This window comes from Emydura macquarii, unplaced genomic scaffold, assembly GCF_026122565.2.
Source record: "Emydura macquarii macquarii isolate MOO-44397 ecotype Brisbane River unplaced genomic scaffold, CSIRO-AGI_Emac_v2 contig_3401, whole genome shotgun sequence".
Classification (NCBI taxonomy): domain Eukaryota; kingdom Metazoa; phylum Chordata; order Testudines; family Chelidae; genus Emydura; species Emydura macquarii.
The window spans coordinates 181,218-202,508 of record NW_027133538.1 but is presented as its reverse complement, the minus strand read 5'-3'; the positions used below and the strand labels follow the sequence as shown (position 1 = coordinate 202,508).

The 21,291-nt window shown below is 47.7% G+C and overlaps 1 protein-coding gene across 2 annotated transcripts in view; it reads right to left on the bottom strand.

The window, feature by feature from the left end:
* The window catches only part of GLG1 (golgi glycoprotein 1), a 153,314-nt gene that overhangs the window by 44,575 nt on the left and 87,448 nt on the right, over nucleotides 1-21,291 (bottom strand). For both annotated transcript variants that reach the window (XM_067534416.1, XM_067534417.1), the window contains exons 7-8: nucleotides 19,186-19,369; nucleotides 16,559-16,773 (exon numbers count right to left, since the gene is read on the bottom strand). In XM_067534416.1, the coding sequence (XP_067390517.1) occupies nucleotides 16,559-16,773; nucleotides 19,186-19,369 (399 nt within the window). The remainder of the gene's footprint in view (nucleotides 1-16,558; nucleotides 16,774-19,185; nucleotides 19,370-21,291) is intronic.

Here is a 21,291-nt window from a genome sequence, read left to right as displayed (position 1 = left end):
TCCTTGGATTTTGTCAAAAACAATACTAAAAATATTACCCAGTTTTGTATGGTCTGGCAAGGGTCAGATGTAAAAGCCCACTGCAACATGGGCTGCTGTCCTAGTCATAACACATGGCAATGGGGACACACGGCTTTACATCACCAAACAGCGACTCCTCCAAGTGATTAATAACTGAGACTTGGTGGAGTAACTCGCACGACTGGAGCACTGTCATGGATGGGTATAAACTGTTCAGGAAGGACAGGCAGGGGCGAAAGGGTGGAGGAGTTGCACTGTATGTAAGAGAGCACTATGATTGCTCTGAGCTCCAGTATGAAACTGGAGATAAGCCAGTTGAGTGTGTCTGGGTTAAGCTTAGAAGCAAGAACAATAAGGGTGATATCGTGGTGGGTGTCTGTTATAGACCACCAGACCAGGAGGATGAGGTAGATGAGGCTTTCTTTACTCAACTAGGGAAAGTTTCCAGTTCACAGGACCTGGTTCTCATGGGGGACTTCAATCACCCTGACATCTGCTGGAAGAGCAATACAGCAGAGCAAAAACCATCCAGAAAGTTTTTTGAGAGTGTTGCCGACAACTTCCTGGTGCAAGTGCTGGAGCAACCAACTAGGGGCCATACTTCTCTTGACCTGCTGCTCACAAACAGGGAAGATTTGGTGGGGGACGTAGAAGTGGGTGGCAATCTAGGCAGCAGTGACCATGAGATGGTCGAGTTCAGGATCCTGACAAAAGGAAGAAAGGAGAACAGCAGGATACGGACCATGGACTTCAGAAAAGCAAACTGACTCCCTCAGGGAGCTAATGGGCAGGATTCCCTGGGAGGCTAATATGAGGGGGAAAGGAATCCAAGAGAGCTGGCTGTATTTTAAAGAAACCTTATTGAGGGCACAGGAACAAACCATCCCGATGTGCAGAAAGAATAGCAAATATAGTAAGCGTCCAGCTTGGCTTAACAAAGAAGTCTTTGGTAATCTTAAACACAAAAAAGAAGCTTACAAGAAGTGGAAGCTTGGTCAGATGACTAGGGAGAATTATAAAAATACTGCTCGAACGTGCAGGAATGAAATCAGGAAGGCCAAAGCACAATTGGAGTTGCAGCTAGCAAGGGATGTGAAAGGGAACAAAAAGGGTTTCTACAGGTATGTTACCAACAAGAGGAAGATTAGGGAAAGCGTGAGCCCCTTACAGAATGGGGGAGGCAACCCAGTGACAGAGGATGTGGAGAAAGCTGAGGTACTCAATGCCTTTTTTGCCTCTGTCTTCACAGACAAGGTCAGCTCCCAGACTTATGCACTGGGCAGCACAGAATGGGAAGGAGGTAAACATCCCTCAGTGCTGAAGGAACAGGTCCAAGACTATTTAGAAAGATTGGACATACACAAGTCCATGGGGCCAGATGCAATGCACCTGAGGGTGCTGAGGGAGTTGGCTGATGTGATTTCAGAGTCATTAGCCATTATCTTTGAAAGCTTGTGGCAATTGGGGGAGGTCCCTGATGACTGGAAAAAAGCAAATATAGTGCCCATCTTCAAGAAAGGGAGGAAAGAGGATCCAGGGAACTACAGACTGGTCAGCCTCACCTCAATCCCTGGAAAAACCATGGAGCAGGTCCTCAAGGAATCCATTTTAAGGCACTTAGAAAAGAGGAAGGTGATTAGGAACAGTCAACATGGATTCACCAAGGGAAAGTCATGCCTGACCAATCTGATTGCTTTCTATGAAGAAGTGACTGGCTTTGTGGATGTGGGGAAAGCGGTGGACGTGATATACCTTGACTTTAGCAAAGCTTTTGATACGGTCTCTCACAGTATTCTTATCAGCAAGTTAAGGAAGTATGGGTTGGATGAATGGACTATAAAATGGATAGAGAACTGGCTACAGCTTAGGGCTCAATGAGTAGTGATCAACAGCTCCATGTCTAGCTGGCAGCCAGTCACAAGCGGAGTGCCCCAGGGGTCGGTCCTGGGGCCGATTTCGTTCAACATCTTCATTAATGATCTGGAGGATGGGGTAGATTGCACCCTCAGCAAGTTTGCAGATGACACTAAGCTAGGGGGAGTGGTAGATACACTGGAAGGTAGGGATAGCATACAGAAGGACCTAAACAAACTGGAGGATTGGGCCAAAAGAAATCTGATGAGGTTCAACAAGGACAAGTGCAGAGTCCTGCGCTTAGGACAGAAGAATCCCATGCATAGTTACAGACTAGGGACCGATGAGCTAGACAGCAGTTCTGCAGAAAAGGACCTGGGGGTAACAGTGGATAAGAAGCTGGATATGAGTCAGCAGTGTGCCCTGGTTGTCAAGAAGGCTAATAGCATATTGGGCTGCATTAATAGGAGCATTGCCAGCAGGTCACGGGAAGTGATTATTCCCCTCTATTCGACATTGGTGAGGCCGCATTTGGAGTCTTGTGTCCAGTTTTGGGCCCCCCACTACAAAAAGGATGTGGACAAGTTGGAGAGAGTCCAGCGGAGGGCAACAAAAATTATTAGGGGGCTGGCGCACAAGACTTATGAGGAGAGGCTAAGGGAACTAGGCTTGTTTAGTCTGCAGAAGAGAAGAATGAGGGGAGATTTGATAGCAACCTTTAACTACCTGAAGGGGGGTTCCAGGGAGGATGGAACTAGGCTGTTTTGAGTGGTGGCAGATGACAGAACAAGGAGCAACGGTCTCAAGTTGCAGGGGGGGAGGTCTAGGTTGGACATTAGGAAAAAGGGTGGTGAAGTACTGGAATGGGTGGTGGAATCTCCATCTTTGGAGGTTTTTAAGCTGAGGCTTGACAAAGCCCTGGCTGGGATGATATAGCTGAGGTTAGTCCTGCTTTGAGCAGGGGGTTGGACTAGATGACCTCCTGAGGTCCCTTCCAACTCTATGATTACAGTGGGACATTAATATCAGAGACCTCTTTACTCCTATGCCTCAGAAAGCATCACCCTGACATTCAGTCATGCAGAAGATACTAGAGCAGTAGTTTTCAACCTCTTTTCATTTGCGGATTCCTAAAAAATTTCGTATGAAGGTGAGGCCACCTTTGGAAATCTTAGTCTGTGCCCCCGCCCGGGGTCCTCAGACCACAGGTTGAAAACCACTATACTAGAGGAATTCCCACATCCTTCCTCCTCCCACTCCCCCCATGACATGGCATATGTAAGGCATTAAGAATGCTTCAGTGTAGTTATCGATATAATAAGATTTCAGGATGGTCAATCTGAAGTCTAGAATGTTTGTTGAGTCAGCATGAGGTGATGGACACAGCGACATGCACAGCTAAGGGCTCTTTTTATTCAGATATCACCAGGCTCTATCACCATTGGTGGACACATCTGTTATTGTCCCGTTTTAAGTTCACAGCCATTTTCAACTGTATGTACCCATGCAACAGGAAGGCATGTATCTATGCCATGCCAAGAATCCTAGACCACTAATATGAGAGGTAACCCAACCAATTACCATCCTTACTCTACAACTAATTTGCATGCAACTGCTTCAATTGTTATATGATGGAGACAGCATAAATGGTGGATTATTTGGCTTTAAAGACACCCAGACAACATAACCAGCACCCACAACAACCCAAACACACCCAGCCTCTCATTGCAGCAAAGCCCCTTCATTTGCCATCCACACAAACGTCCCAGTAAAACACAACCCAGACACAAATAAACGCAACTCTCCTGCACAACACACACATTGGCCCACCCTTACTCATTTACCATAAAACCATAGCCACTGCTCATCACCAGATTCAATCGCCACTAGGTTCGTGGCCTGTTACCATCCAATTTTTAAGTTCTCAGCCAGTTTCGGCTTTTTAAACATGACTTTACAAATTACACCCGTGCAATACTACTAGTTTTCATATTAAAAAGATCATTGAGTAGTTTTCTAGCTCAAGATGTTTCATTCTTTCATCCCTTCAACTCCAACATACTCATAAGTGAAGATTAAGTAAGTGATCTGGGTCAGAGTGTATCAAATTATCATACAGACAAGATATTCTTCCTTATGTCTCAGTGTGCAGGATGCTAACTCTGTCTGTTAGCAAGTGGAAAGAGGCTAAGGGCAAGTGGAAGAAGCCAATTTCAACATGTACTGGGTGGGATGGTGCACAAGAGATGTCCTAAATTACCACACTGCTGCTGTCTGCTTAGGTCTTGCTTCCCTATTAGACCCGCTAGCTTTTCACTTGCTGTGACATTCAACAGTCCCCATGCCCTCCTTCAAAGATGGTACTTTCAAGATTTAAAGTGATCCATATGCTCCTATTCATGTCACAAATGGAGTCAAAATCGCTACTCTTGCTCTGGATAGCAAAGGTCACAACTCTCTCTCTAGGGTTGTTTTCAAGAGCAATGTATGGCAGTAGCTTAGAGTCCCTGAAAGGGCACTGGGAAACTCCCATTTGTTATGAGAGTCGCATGTTTCAATGAAGAAGTTTGTTCTCTCTGCCTTTAGCAGTTAAACTCTATGATAAACTTAACAGAACATAGAGAATGAAGTCCATTCTCCCACATGTTAACATACTGGTCCTTTAACTACTAGGAAGGCACAGATAAAAGCAGAACCATAGTTATATTTTCTTCATTTATTCAGGTGGCATGATTTGTAACAGCAATGACTTTTGAACCAGGCATTTAATGGCGGTTAAGTTATAAATAAGGATATGATTTGGCCACGGAGGTCACAAATTCAGTAACTTTTTGGGAGCTCTGTGACTTCTGGGGCAGAGCTGGAGCAGCTGTCAGCCCTGGGCCTGACAGTGGTTCAGCCAGCCGACCTGCCCCCACCGAACAGCTGATCGGCAGCAAGCTGGGGCAGCTTTGTTTTCTCCCCTCCCCCACAGGGTATTTTTACTGAAAGTCAGGGACAGGTTGCAGCTTCCCTGAATTTTTGTTTATTGCCTGCAACCTGTCCTGACTTTCACTAAAAATACCCATAACAGAATCTTAACCTTAGTTATAAGGTTACTGTCAATCTGAAATCTAGGCATATTTTAAAACCTGAATTAAAAGCGGTGGTGGGTTCTACATCTGCTCCTGAATCCCCTTTGTCTGTTTGTGGCTACTGCTCTTTCTATTTTTAAAGCTCTTCTCCACATGGTGGTGTGTGAAAGATCCACACAAAGAGGGAGAAACTAAGCACGCAGGGAAAACTATGAAACTTTATGCAACAGCATTTTCTATAAGTCATCTGAAAAAAAGTTAATATTTCAGTTATAAAACAGGGTTACTTACCAGTAACTGTTGTTCTTCGAGATGTGTTGCTCATATCCATTCCAATTAGGTGTGTACGCGCCCCGTGCACAGATTCCCGGAACCTTTTCCTTAGCACACACGCAGGGCCGGGTACAGCGCCCCCTGGAGTGCCGCGCTCATGTCGCGGTATATAGGGCACCGCCGGCCCCGCAGGTCCCCAGTCCCTTCTTTCTGCCGACTCCAGCAGCGGGGACGGAGGGTGGGTTTGGAATGGATATGAGCAACACATCTTGAAGAACAACAGTTACTGGTAAGTAACCCTGTTTTCTATCTTCGAGTGATTGCTCATATGCATTCCAATTAGGTGACTAAGTAGCCATACTCTCGGCGGCGGGTAGGAGTCACTGGCGAGCAGCTCTATTCAGCACGGCTCTGCCTACTGCTGCATCCTCCCTCGCCTGTTCGACAATGGCGTAATGGGTCGTAAAGGTATGTACCAACGACCAGGTCGCTGCTCTGCAGATGTCTTGCAGAGGTACACTCTCTAGGAAGGCCGCAGAAGATGCTTGGGCTCTGGTCGAATGTGCCTTCACAGGGCCAGGCAGGGGCATCCCTGCCCTCTCGTAGCATGTCTTAATACAGGCTACAATCCATGATGAGATTCTCTGGGTGGAGACGGGAGAGCCTTTCATATGGTCTGCTACCGCTACAAATAATTGTGTGGATTTCCGGAAGGGCCTGGTTCTCTCCAAGTAGTGTGCCAGGGCCCGTCTGACATCCAGAGAGTGCCACCTGCGCTCATTCGCAGATCCATGTGGTTTAGGGAAAAACACAGGGAGGAAGATGTCCTGATTATAGTGGAATTGGGACACTACCTTGGGCAGGAATGCCGGGTGGGGTCTTAGTCTGACCTTATCTTTATAGAAGACAGTGTACGGGGGCTCCGATGTCAATGCCCTTATTTCGGAGACCCTTCTGGCCGAAGTAATGGCCACCAGGAAGGATACCTTCCAAGAAAGGACCAATAGGGAGCATGTGGCCATGGGCTCAAAGGGGGGTCCTGTTAGCATGGAAAGGACCAGGTTTAAATCCCAGGGAGGGATGGGGTCTCGAACCTGTGGAAACACCCTTTCAATCCCTTTAAGGAATCTGACGGACATGGGGTGGGAAAAAGGGAACGCCCCTCCATCGGCCGATGGAAGGCCGAGATGGCCGCCAGGTGAACCTTGAGGGAGGCCAGGGCTAGGCCCTGAGTTTTAAGGTGTAGAAGGTATTCCAAGACCACCTGTATGGACGAACTATCTGGGGAGAAACCCTTGTCCTCTGCCCAACCAATAAAGCGCCTCCACTTAGCCCGGTATGTAAACTGCGTGGAGGGTTTCCTGCTACTCAGCAGAATGTGTTGGACTTGCAGGGAGCAGGCTCTTTCTCCCTCCGTCAGCCAGAGAGCCTCCAGGCCGTCAAGTGGAGGGGGTCCAAGTCCGGGTGCAACAAGCGCCCCTGGTCCTGGGAAAGCAGGTCGTATCGCCTGGGGAGCGTGATTGGAGTAGCGATGGAGAGGTCGATCAGGGTACTGTACCAGTACTGCCTCGGCCATGCTGGGGCAATCAGTATGATGTTCGCTCTGTCCCTCTTGATTTTGAGTAGGACTTGAGGGAGGAGCGGAATGGGGGGAAATGCATACATCAGACCCCCCACCCATTGTATTAGGAAAGCATCTGACAAGGAACCCGGCTCGTGACCTCGAAGTGAGCAGTATCTCGGGCATTTCCTGTTCGAAGATGACGCGAAAGAGGTCCAGTTGGGGAGTGCCCCACTCTCGGAAGATTGAATCCGCTACCTCCGGATGCAATGACCATTCGTGTCGGGGTGAGAACGATCTGCTGAGGCGATCTGCCTCGTCGTTCCTGCTCCCAGGGAGGTGAGAGACGACTAGATGAAAGTCGTGTCTCGCTGCAAAGTCCCATAGGCGCATAGCCTCCTGGCACAGGGCCGAAGAACGCGCTCCCCCCTGCCTGTTCATGTAGAACATGGCTGCGGTGTTGTCTGTGAGGACCTGCACCACCTTGCCCTTGAGGAATCTGAGGAAGGTCTTGCAGGCCAGCCGGACCGCTCTGAGCTCTCGAACGTTGATATGCAGAGCTCTCTCCGCTGGAGACCACAACCCCTGGGTACCTAGGTCTCTGCTGATGTGGGCTCCCCATCCCACATCCGAGGCATCCGTGATAAGAACCACTGACGGAGTCAGGTCTGTGAACGGGACTCCCTTGAGCACCTCCCTCGGAGACCTCCACCAATCGAGGGAGGACAGCACCTGTGGGGGAACCGTGACCACCGTGGTCAGTAAATGTCTAGAAGGGGCATAGACCGAAGCCAACCAAGCCTGCATAGGTCTTAACTTGAGACGAGCCAGCTTAACCACGTACGTGGAAGCTGCCATATGCCCCAACAGCTGTAGGCAATGCCTGGCTGTAGTCGTAGGAGACCTACAAAGGTCCGCAATAATGGAACCCATCGCCTGGAATCGGGGCTGTGGAAGGAAGGCCCTTGCGCATTTAGCGTCTAGGGTGGCTCCTATGAAATCTATGCGCTGCACCGGGGTAAGAGTGGACTTCTGCTCATTAATGAGTAACCCCAGTCTGGTGCATGTGGCGCAAGTCAGCTCAAGGCTGTTCTGGACATGGGTTCTGGACCTGCCCTTGATGAGCCAGTCGTCCAGATAGGGGAAAATTTGTACCCCATTGCGGCGGAGGTGGGCAGCCACCACCACCATACATTTGGTAAAAACCCTAGGAGCCGAAGACAGGCCGAATGGGAGAGCCATAAATTGATAATGATCTCCCCTGATCCTGAATCTCAGGAACTTCCTGTGTTCTGGAAAGATGGATATGTGAAAGTACGCGTCCTTCAAATCCAGGGCAGCGTACCAATCCCCGGGATCTAAGGCGGGGATTATAGAAGCCAAGGAGACCATACGAAATTTAATTCGTCTAATAAACCTATTCAGGCGACGGAGGTCCAGTATAGGTCTCATACCTCCCTTGGCCGTGGGGATCAGGAAATACCTGGAGTAAAAACCCCTTCCCCTTTCTCCTCACGGAACCTCCTCTATAGCGCCTAGACGCAAAAGGGAGTGAACCTCTTGCATGAGCAAGTGCTCGTGAGCTGGGACCCCTAAGGGGGACGGAGCAGGAGGAGAATTAGGGGGAAAGGCCGTGAGTTGAAGGGCATACCCGTTAAGGACCACCCCCAGAACCCATCGGTCCGTAGTAATTGACTCCCAGGCGTGATAGTATGGCCGGAGCCGGTTTTCAAAGGGCCGGCCCCCTTCCAGGGTAGAAGGAAGAGTGCCAACCTCAAAACCGCTGTCAAAAGCGTTTATTACCGTTTCCGGATCCAGGTTTGCCACCCTGCTGCGCTCGTGCCGAAGAGCCCCGCCGGTCCCGGCGATTGGGCCCTCTAAACCGTTCCCGACCCCTCCTTGGCTGGGTGGCCCTAGGAGGTGGCCCGGGGGGGGGGGGGGGGGGGGGGGGCGGCGGCGGGCGGGCGGTGTTGAGGTTGACCACGGGACTGCCTTCCTGTTGTCTGAGGGGTGTAGAGTCCCAGTGATCTAAGGGTGGCCCTGGAATCTTTCAGGGCATGCAACTTATCATCAGTCCTCTCAGAAAAGAGGCCTGACCCTTCAAACGGCAGGTCCTGAATCGCTTGCTGGACCTCGGTAGAGAGTCCAGAAGCCTGCAACCAAGAGCAGCGGCGCATAACGATGGCCGAAGCCATCGCCCTGCCTGCAGTGTCTGCGGCATCACTAGCCGACTGTAAGGCCGCTCAGGCCACAACCCCTCTCCCTCCTGAGCCACAGTGGCGAGGTCTGCAGCTTGGTCCGGGGGAAGCGCTGCAACTAAGCGGCGCAGGGAGGCCCACAAGTTCTGGTTATATTTACCCAGAAGCGCCTGGTGGTTAGCTACCCTCAATTGTAAGGCAGCAGTAGAGTAAACCCTGTGGCCAAAGAGGTCTAATTTTTTCCCCTCCTTGTCCTTGGGAGTACTTCCCTGACCCCCTTGGCGGTCCCTTTGGTTGGCTGCGTCGACTACTAGAGTTCCTGGGGCAGGATGATTATAAAGGAACTCAAAGTGTTCCTTGGGAACATAGTATTTTCTCTCCGTTCCCTTAGATGTAGGGGGAACAGAGGAAGGCGTCTGCCAGACAGCTCTAACTATTTTCATGACTCTGTCATGAACTGGCAGTGCCACTCGAGAAGGCCCAGATGACCCTGAAGGCCCAAAGAGGGGGTCGTCCTCCTCGGACATTTCCTTAAGGGTTAGACCCAGATTATTGGCTACCCTTTTAAGAAGGTCTTGATGTGCCCGAAAATCAAAAAGGGGCGACTTATGATCCCTTGAGGTCCCTTCATCGGGGACGAGGAGGAGGATAAGGGAGTAGGCCCTGTAGAGGGGCCCTCCTCAGGGTCAGACTCCGCTTCTGAGGGTACGTGCGGAGCTGGTTGAATTGGGGGTGGTGGAGGCTGAGCCACCCCCGAATGGAGCGACTCCACCCCTTGGGTTGGATGGGAGCCCCATGGACCCCAGTATGGCCCTTGCCAAGGGCCTTGGGCCCAGCCCAGAATTGGGTACTGAAGGCCATGTCTATCACGGTGGCCAGAGCCCGCTGAGCGCCTCTTATGGGCCTTAGGCGGGGAACGGCTTCGTGAGGAAGAAGAGGTCGAGACGTGTCTACGCCTGTGGCGCCGTCTAGAAGACGACCAGCTAGAGGAGCTGGATCTTCTACGTCTATGGCACGACCTCTTGTAACGCCGCTTGCCACCTCTGGAGTGCGAACGGCGATGTCCCCGGCGCCTAGCCGCAGACTCAGAGCAGGAATGCGGCTTCCCCGCCGTCGCCGCGCTGGTCGGTACCGCGCCAGGATCGAGCGTAGGGTACGCAGGTATCATCGGAGCCGGGGGAAACGGTGCTGATATCATCGGTGCCAAGAGGGTCGGTGCCGGTGTCGTCAGGGTCGGTGCCGGTCCCACCGGTGCCGAGTGCGTCGGTACTACAGTCATCGGTGCCTGTAATGATGGTACCAAGGTAGTCATCACTGAGCGCATTGGTGCGGTTGACATCGGTACCGACGATGTGGGGTATAGCGGTACCGGGTACAGCGGTGCCGGAGTGCTTAGGGGCACCAGAGGCGTCGGTGCTCTTCCCATCAGGGAGGCAGCCGGTGCCGTGAGAGATGGAGGTGGTGCCGATGCTGACAACTCCATGTCCGGTGCCGTAGCAAGCGTGCTCGGCAGAACCCTCTGGTCCGGTGCCGTCAGCTTATGATGGTGACCGGTGCTGCCAGCAGGTGAGCCAGTGCGGTGTCGGGATGTTTCCCGCACCGGGGTGCTCGAGCCCGAGCTGCGATCGGTGCCGGAACCGGCGCTGGAGCTTCTGTGTCGGTTCTTTGGGCCTCTAGACCGCCCCCGGTGCCGCGGTGCTGAGGCGCTCGACGACTGAGAGTCGGAGCTCGGAGGGGAGCGACTCTCCACCCTCCTTGACCGTCTGGGTGAGGATCGGGAGCGATGCTTCCTCCACCCACCGGGGCCACCCAGCGCGGGTTTGCCCCGAGACGCAAGTCCCTTGTCCCTCGGCCGAGGGGGGGACGGAGGCGTAGGCAAAGCCATAAGGGCCTTTGCCGCGGCGAACGCCTCCGGCGTCGACAGCCCTTGTAGAGGCGCTCCCCCACTCGCGTGAGTCAGGGGAGGCTCCCTACGAGGAGACACCGGTGCCGGAGGGGCCTCCACAGCACGTGGCTGGGGTGTCTCCTGTACCTCTCCCTGCTTAGGTGGTCGCAGGGAGGAGTCCGTCGAGGATATCTCCGACTGCTTCTTCTTCTTCTTAATCGGCACCGAGGATTTCGGTGCCGCTGCCGGTGCCAGAGGAGCACTCTGCACTGAAGAGACGCTCGGTGCCGGGGATCTCGACGGCTCGGAGGCCGGGCGCAGCGCGGACTCCATAAGTAAAGCCTTCAGTCTCGCGTCCCGTTCTTTTTGGGTACGAGGCTTAAACGACTTACAGATTCGGCACTTGTCTTTTCGGTGCTGCTCCCCGAGGCAACGAAGGCAGCGATCGTGAGGGTCACTCACTGGAAATTGTTTAGAGCAAAGAGTACAACTCTTGAAGCCTGTGGAGCCAGGCATGACTCCGCAGGAGCCCTTGAGGGCAGTTTAACAATTAACACAAATGACTTCCTTTTGAATAACAAAAAGAAAACTAAATTAACAGTAATGGTAATGGTTTTGACCAAGAACGATAAGCTAAGGACTGCTGCTTGCAATAGCAAGGGGCAGAAGTTCCAGCAACCGTCAGAGGCGGAAAGAAGGAACTGGGGACCTGCAGGGCCGGCGGTGCCCTATATACCGCGACATGAGCTCGGCACTCCAGGGGGCGCCGTACCCGGCCCTGCGGGTGTGCTAAGGAAAAGGTTCCGGGAATCTGTGCACGGGGCGCACACACACCTAATTGGAATGCGTATGAGCAATCACTCGAAGATAGAATATACTATTACACGTAACAAGGGCAGTTAATACTCAGTTCTTCTGAAAATGTTGGTGTCTGTGAAATTCCTCTACTCCTCTGCTAACCCAGAGGTCATTATAAGAGAGCTTTCAATCGTCCTTTGCTAATGAAAGCATTGGTTTATTCTGCCCAATTGACTTTAAAGCACGCTGACCAGACTGGGCAAGGGACGTGGCTGTTTCCTTTGAAGTTTGTTTGCCTACATGCCCAAATGGTGAGACTTCCCAGCAGCTACACTGCTTTAAAGTTACTTAAAATGCTGTTTTGGGAGCTGCTTCAGCGCCCCCAATTCAGATTCTCAACCAAGTGCAAAACTTGAAAGCAGTCCAGCAAGCTGCCATGGCAGCAGGAAAGGCGGAGGAGGAGGGGATGATTTGGTAAGAGGTGGCGAAGAGGAAAAAGGGTTCCTAAAACTTTCCTCCATTCCACCCATGACTAGCCCTTGTTTCCATCTGCTTTTCAGCAGCATTTCATTGCCCCTTTGCTCTGCTCAATTTTTATTCTACATCACAGCTAAATTAGGATCTGATTAACTCACAATTGGCTTCATCAGAAATTGAGAGCAGAAAGACTGCTAAGCTCATGATTGTTGCTGGAAGGGATGTCATGCTCATGGGGTCAACAAGAGAAGAGGGGACCAAAGAAAAGTTAGACCAGAAACAGTCAGGAGAGTTAGTGAAACCATCTGACAACCATAGCTCCTGTGCTGACTGTACTGCCTCTTCCACAGAGCCATGCTGCATGAGTCACATACTTATCCATTTGGCAACGGACACTTTCCAGGCTGCAGCTAATTAAGAGGGCATATACATATGTCCTTTGAGATCTCCATGAGACTGGAGGTTGTAGAAGAATCTTTTAGATACCTTACCCACTCCAGCTGTGATTCAATTCATCTCTGCCCCCAGGAGCTTTGTTTGTAGCTCTGAAGCATGGGGGAAGGGACCTATCAGTTCCCTCCATAAAGAGGTGGGATATGGAGCCCTGTTAAACTGTGACAGAGGTACTGCCCTCCCCAAACCAGCATCTGCCCTTGATGCAGCATTGACAATAATGGAAACAAAACGCCATAGTCCTACAGCTTTCAGATACGGGCATACTGCTGACATATGTCATTAAAGCTTCCATTCTCTGGTTGGATGAATTTACAAAATTAGAAAATAAATAAAATAGAATTCTGTCAAGCCTAGCAATAGGTAATCATCCTCAGAGTACTTAAACATTTTGGGAAATATTCAGATGGTGACTGACACTAAGATGTCAAACCCATTTTTATCAGAAATTTAGGGTGAGGCCCAATTGCCATAAAGACAAGGCAGAATATGACATAAGGGTAGATTATCTGTGTCTGCAACTGCAAGACCCTCCTGGCTGAGGTAATGGCCACAAAGACCAAGGTCTTCAATAAGAGATGATTCAGAGAGCAATAACCCTTGGGCTCGGAAGTCCCTTCCATAAATTTGGTTGGTAACAGCCTGAAGCGCTAGGATCAGTTGACACCCAAACAGGAAGACAAACGTTTATAAGACCTTTAAAAACTGTTTCAAAAGCTGGAAAAATGACATGATTCCTTTTGCAAGGGTATGGTTGGCAGAAACAATGACCTAAGCCGTAACTAGGGAAAGCCTTAACCCAAGAGCCCAAGAATGAACAGAACCAGACTAGACCCAGGTTCCAGACCTTGTTACCTTAAGCAAACCCTTTAAGCCCGATCTGTATGGTAGCATAACACCTCTCAGTGGAAGATTTTCAAGATGAACAGGACTGTCTTGATCTCTTCAAATAAGGATAAGACACCCATCCACAGAAACCTGCTAGCAGTGCTGTCAAATGAAGAAACTTAAGGTCTAAGTAAACAACACCCAGCTGTTCTGCTGGGAAGAGAAATCTTGACTCAGGGGTGAGTAGATGGATGACATTTGGAAGGGCCACAAGCTGCCAAAAGCCAGAAACCAGAGCGGAGTGACTATGGTTACCCTGACTATTCTGTTGAATCTTCCTTAGTATTCTGGGGATGAGAACAAACAGAGATGGGTAGTGGAGCTCTTTTCCTCCAGTGTGAATGAAGGAGGGCTTATGTGCATGGCGGGTCTCTACCTGCACTGAGGAAGAAGTTCTGCTTTGTAACAATCTAGTCAGTGTATGGATGACCACAGCCTGACAAATATCAGACAAGACACTGCACGTTTGAGTGAACACAAGATGATCCATATTTTTTCTAATAATCGGTTGAAGAATGTAATCCTTGCCAGGTGCATAGCAGATAAAGTAATATTCATCTGTATGCACCATTCCCAAAGACTGCTTGCCTGATGTAGCAGAGGTGACTAACCCCTGTCCACACAGGCAATACCTTGTGATCATATTGTCTGAGAATCTGTAGCAGCTGCCCTCTGGTCTGTGGGAGAAAATATTTGAGGGAGCCTAATGGCTTTCAGCTCTAGCAAGTTTGCAAATCTCTATTCTCAATGTTTCCAGGATCACCAACTATTAAGAGATCGTAGTGTTCCCTGAAGCTCAGGACATACACCAGAGACAATACATCGACACAAGGCCAACCGGGCAGTGCATAAAGCACCTGGAGCTAGCAGTTCAGCACTGACAGTACGGAGACCATCAATGCATCCCGAAAAGTGAACTCAAACGAGGAGCCAAAAACCCCAGCCTCACAGCATCAACAGTGTATGATTCTGCCCGAATAGTGATAGGAAGCTCCTTTGCTGACTGCTTTCAATAAGGAACTGAAAGGCAAGGTTCTAGAAGGCACTGGAACATTAATCATCATCTTTATGAGACACACCTATTGGTGCCTCAAAGGGCCACGCCTCTGAGAACTAGATAACTTACTATTTTTCTCGTACTCAAAGCATATGATTTAGAAGCAGGGATCAAGGCAAAGTTCTATTTTTAGAGGCGTGCTTTAACTACCATCCACAGAAGAGCAAAAGCAGCATATTCATTATGGCGTGATACTAGAATGGACCAAAACCGGTGATAGTGAGGCAGCCACTAATCATCAAAGTATCATCTTGCACAGATGAAATGTAATGCAGCAATAAAAGAATCTAGATACTTAAGTTTCTATGTAGCTATTTGGGAACATAAGCGTTATATATGTCACACATGATACTTAAGAATCCATTACTACTTGATAAGATGAACATTCTATTCAGGAAGTTATTTCTGCACCAGATGTCTATTCTGCCCATCCCTGTACTGTCACTCACCAAAATAGGGGAAAATTAATCATATTTCATGTAATTAACATTTTGTTTGCTCCTGCTGCATATTCTTCAGAGAACAGGCCACAGGTCACTTGATTTATAGGCAGCCACTGCTACTGACTCATCTTGCAATACAAAAATCAATGGATGAATCAGAGAGAAGATCTGAGAAGTCCCCATAGACAATCCAGTGAAGTGTACAGATTATTCCCACATTCTTTCCCAGATGTCTGCATTTTCATAGTATTTTATGGCGATTCCCTCCCACATAAAGTGATGACAAACTTACCATCTTAACTGCTACAAAAACCAGTGACCCTTCATCTGTGACTTATTCCCAAATGAAACCCATCTTCTGACACTTTCAAGAATCAATAAATTGTGAGGAGACTAGTTCAATTACATATTAGAAGTTGAACCAAACATCCTGCTTTCCATATAAATGTTGTAATGTCTGTCTCCTGCACTCCAGATCACAGAAAAAAATGAAATTCAAAGTAGGTAATCACTCCACTGATGCATCTGGTAACTTTAAGAGTACAAAAGAAACTAACAAAAAAGCTTCTTTTAACTTAAAATATAAAATTTAATCAAGTGCTTACACTCATCTAGATTTGATATTAATAAAAATAGAAGAAAATGATTTGGCCACAAGCCACTTGGTTTGTGATGAGTTTATACTGAAGTTGGGCTATGGGGACTTCCACGTACTGAAGTTAACGATTTAGCTACTCACTCAGATTGTCATATCACACTAGAAGTTAAGTCCCTACACTATTTTTCATCAATTGTCATTTCCCTCCATAGTGCCACTCTTCAGGGATCAACCCCACAAACAAGCTGTATAGACATTAAAACAGAAATTAAGCACAAATTAAAAAGCAAGCAGAACTAATAAATTTGAAAACAGGCATTAAATAAATTAGTGGTTCAATTTATAGGGTTACTATCACGTCAAATCTGGGCCAAAATTAGATTTAAAAGCGTTTTTATAAAACTTGAGGTCAAAAGAAAAGTTGCTACTTTTGTCTAATCTTTAGGAGAAAAATAAACACTCTGCAATGCTTACAACCAAAATTTTGCAGCACTATAGTCACTTTCACTTAAAATTCTGATATGCTAGTCTATTTTCATTGTGCAAGCTGGGAGAAAGAGTAAAGCAGTAGAGTGAATAGTAAAATTGTGAAGAACCTTTGTATTTCTGGCAAAGAAAAATGTGGAATATCTGTATATAAATGGAAGTTTCCCTATATTCTGTGTGTAGGAAAGAGCCAGATGATTTCAAAGAACTACAGCATATGGAGATCAAGTATGCAGTTGGATTTTTTAAAGCAGAGGCAAAGAAATGCAATACGGCCACAAAGTCTTTAAAGCAGAATTAGTCAACTGCTGCTGGATATTAGGTAAAGTTTCATGTTACCAGGGCTGTACAACTGCCACTAGCTTTTATAAGTTCCCTGTACAGCCAGACTAACCCATTAGTATCCTCACAGCAACGTAAGAAATTATAGTAAAAGCAGTTCTTCTATAGAGCACACAACATGGGATTGAAGTGACATAAGCCTCTCCTTACCGCCTGCTGGCAGTTCAGTCCAACATTTCCCTTCTCCCCACGTACAACTTTCATCAGGCAATGCAAAGTACGGCCCTTCCGATGCAGTCCTGAGCAGTGGTGTTCAATCTCGCCTCGGCAGCTCAGGATGATTTCTGGGCTCAGTGAGAAGTCTTCCATCAGCATGCGCCGGTAATCCAACATTTCACCCTGGCACTCACTGCTCACCTGCCGACCTAGCCAAGGGAGGGTAGACATGATTTAGCTTTAATGCTTAGTGAGGTGTTTCTGTCGTTCGAGGAAGGTAAATGAACATTTCACATACTGAAGGAGTAGGGACAATATCAGCAATCTTTGAGGCAATATAGTTAATTACTGAACGCCTCCCAATGGACAAGTGAACAAACAGTTACTACTGACAGTTCCTGTTAATACTTGGAATCAATAGCAATATGACTGCTAGGAACAGGAAGTTATTCAAATAGAATATTCTATTATATTATGAAAAAATTTACAGGGACATTCCAGTTTGAGCCTGCACTGCTCAAGAGCAGCTTTTGTGCTGTAACCAGAATCCCTGAATGGATTTCTAGCCTTGTACTACAAGATCATCATCTATTCTTAGTAAATTCAAGCTATCAGTTTCACTGCACAGATGGAAGCCACTTGCAGTAATTTAAGAGCCTTTTACATAACTGGGAAAGATTATTCTGGCCAAATGACGGGTTAACAGTGCCATATAGGGGGAGAACAGCAGAGTCTCATGGGAGACAGCAGAGTCTCATGCTCAGAGAGCCATGAAATTCAGGCACATTACGGAAATGACATGCTGGTTTTCTAGCAAGTAGACAATCGTTATACAGAAAATCAGCTTTAAAGAGCTTAAGATATGCTAATAGAAACTTTCCTGGAACTCTCTCATGCCATTTGACTCCAAAAATTGAAACTAGAAATCTCTCAACTCTAACTTTTGCTAACTCCCAAGTCATGCTTAATTTATGCATTTGGGTGTGTGAAGCAATGTTCCTTCTGAGCTCGAATGTATGCACCTCTAGGCTGTGTATTGCATAATATGTTTAATCAGCAAAGAGGAAGTTAAACACACCACAGCAGTTGCTTGCAGAGCTGGGAATTCAGGGAAGCAACCAGCCCACACCTGCCCTACAGGTAAAGGGAATGCTACGGCAGACAGTAAGAACTACATTTTTTACACAATCCAAATGTAATCACTCATAAAAGGTCATAAATGCCAAGACTTTGAGAAAGGCTGCCATGACACCTTGGCCCCCATTGCACCAGAGTGATTACTGCATGCAGTCCTACCACCAGGGGGTCACAAAACAGAACAACACTGCAGAGCAGAGCAAATATTTCTATGACACAAGTTAAGAATATGTAACATTGTGTAGCACTTGTACACAGTATTATAGCAGCTTTGCCAAGTTTATGTAACATGGTCCTGATTTTTTAGGACCCTCTGATAGGACCACATGTTCTGCAATGCCACTCAGACAGTTATGGGTAAAAAGGCAGCCTCGGCACACATTATCTTTGCTTTCTACATTTAAATCAGAACATTATTTAACATTGTGTATCACTAGGGTGCAGTATGCTCTGCTATGTACATAAACGTGTGTAGTAAGAAAATCAATTTACCTAAACAACTTAGCTGAGGAGGGCAGGCTACTTACAACAGGCACAAGAATAAGTGAATAGCTCTGGTTTTCATGCTGTGAGCTGATGATAATTAAGCTAGAGGTTTATCTCATATACTAAGTAATACATTTATTATTTACTATATAAACAGAGGAAAACCCCTTACATTAGTTGTGGAGAAAAGGATTTAGTATAGCTGCTTTAGGTTTCAGTTCAACAGCAACAAGTTAAGTAGACTTAGCCATTATATTGTCAAGGATTTTAAAGTATATAATAGGAATCACTTGAGCAAACTTCAGAAATTATTCTCCATTTGATAATCTTCAACATGGACGTCACTGTCATGATGTAAGAATTCAAATAAGCAGTGATCTTTAATGTATTAAGAGTTACAGGCCAGATGTCATTTCAAACTTTAGCTACAAAACAATGCACCAGAGCTCTAACAGTTTAGGCATATGCAAATCTTAGATCGAGAACTGTTGCACAAGGAACATCCCACTGATGGAAACATCATCAGTAGGCAGTTCCGTTTTTCTTTGATGAGCTGGAGCCTGAAAATACAGTGGATTCTTGGTGTCCAGCAAAATAAATTTCCATTACCTGGGAGTCGCCAATAAAGTGTAAGACAAGTCTGTAGGTCTATCGCCAGGGAAAGAAACACTGAGACAGGCTTTCCGGGGCTGCAGCCGTGCAAACCTGCCTGTGGTCAGTGCTGTGCAAATCTCATTGCTTCCTTCCCATGCGGCAGCCCTGCAATCCTGCCTGCAGCTGGGGCCTTTCTTCCAAAAAAAGTTGTTAGTAAGCAGCCTGCCAGTTGTCACTATCCAAATCCCATTAACATTAAAGTCAATGGGACAGATCGGCCCCTGGCAAAATGTTACTATTAAGCAAAAGCTGTTAATATTGCCATTGCTATTAAGTAGTGTCTACTGTAGTTACGTTTCCAAATAAGCCAGCAAATCACATTACCCAACGCTAACCCCTCTCACCTCTGTGCACTGCGGACTCTAAACACATCAGCAGGTAGGAAAGCCTGGCTTCCCGAGACCGGGGAAGATTCTCCACGTTACAGCGGTACTTCTTCAGGTCACTTTTACATGATTTTGCCAATGAATAACTGACTTTATAGTCCTGGGCAATCAGCTTTTGACGGGTTGTCAGTGCATCGCGACACTAAGGAAGATAAGTGTTAGAACAGTTGAGCTGTCAATCTATTGTGGAATCAAAGAAATAAGCATTACATTTATTAATAGAATGCTTGGCCTGAAACTGGTCATAGAAGGCCTGGCCTGAAGTTGTAGCCTGAAACTGAAATAGAAGCCCCAAGCTAAACCATTAACAGAAGGCCTCAACTGAAATTAGGATAAAGATGTTAAAGTCCCACAAGAGGTCTCTGAACCACACCCGAGAGGCAAGTTCTCTGTTGAGCCTTAAGTCTTATTGAAGTCTGTGAACAGACTTCACCTATTTGATAAGTACCAGTACTTGTCCCTTTGTCTTACCGGCCCCACAAAGACTCACACCATTGTATACTCAAGTGACTCATTGGGCGTTCCTGTGAGGGCGTCTGGTGTGCCCCACTGTGCATTGTGATTGTCTTTCGTGTTAAGTATAAACTGTTAATCAAATTCCACTATACGATCTATGTGTAAATGAACCTAAGCAACCCTATAAGTCTTTTGTATCTGGTAGCCAGATGAAGTACATTTGCCCAGCATCCAGACATGCTGCTTGACTTCCCTATAGCCACCTGGGTTTTCCCTATGGCTATAGTATTCCCCATAGCTATGGTTATGTGACTGTGTGTGTGTCACAATTAAAGCTGCACCCGATCCAACTCTAAAATGTAGCAGTGTGATTCTTTTCCACGACAATTTGGTGCCGTGACTCGGATCTCCAAGCGCTAGACTCACCAAGGAAGGACCGTGGATCGCTCCCCTTCAACCCCTCGGCGCCACTCAAAGGTAAGAGACCTTTTAAATCTCTATTTGGGGTCTTGAAGGAGGGCTGTCCATAGGCTTCCTATTTGAGAACAGCCAAGCGAGATCCGAACTTTGTTAAGGATCGGGGTAAGCTTTAAATTGTCTGTGTCTATCTGTTTTGTCTGTATGTAACTGAAGTGGTCACCTGGTTTATTGTGGGCTGCAGACATTAGGTCTCCCCCACCTGGGTTATTGTGATACTGGAAAGCGCGCCAGGTACTGCGGGCTGGAGACACAAGTCTCTACCCCGGCAGGTTTTACTGCGGGCTAAAGATGCAAGTCTTTACCCCGTCAGGTACTGTGAGCTGCAGACGCAAGTCTCCACCTCGACAGGTACTGCGGGCTGGAAACGCAAGTCTCCACCCCGGCAGGTTTTACTGCGGGTCGAGGATGCTCCCCGTCAGGTACTTCAGGCTGAGGATATTAGTCCTCCCCTGGCAGGTTTACTGCAGGTTTTACGGGCTGAAGGACACTATTAGATCCTTACCCCGGCAGACTGCGGGCTGTGGACACTGTTAGATCCACACCCCGGCAGGTTTAGGTTTTACTGCAGGTTACACGGGTCCCGGCAGACTACAGGCTAAGGATCATGTCCTCCGCCTGGTAGGTTTTTGATTTCACTGCCAGCTGAAGGTAGAAATCTTCACCTTGGCAGGATTGGGTTCTTCCTTTCCTTCTCTTTATAAACTGAAGCTACATAGATTTATATTTTCTCTTCTGTCAGCTAAGGATGGGAATTTTCGCCTTAGCAAGTTTAAGTTTCTGTCAGTGGAGGGCTGGTTCTTCCCTGTAGCAGGTTTAAGCATTACACCCAGGAAACTTCAGAGGGTGGGAAAGTAATGTGTGGGTGCAACCCAAATGATCGTGCTTAGCTAAATGAGCCGTTGACCAGGTCTTGGACTAAGGCAAGTTCTAGCCGCCCTGATTCCACCGCTAGCCTTGTTGGCAGTGAACGGTGAGAGTCAATTGCAAGGGGGACTTGCCTGAACCTAGTGACCCAACGGACAGGCGGAGTGTTTTGCAGCCGAAGAGGCTATCCCTTTCCCCCTTCAATTCATAAGCTTCCTTAGATCCGTTGTCCAAATGGACTCCTGTGACTTTGGAAGACCCCTT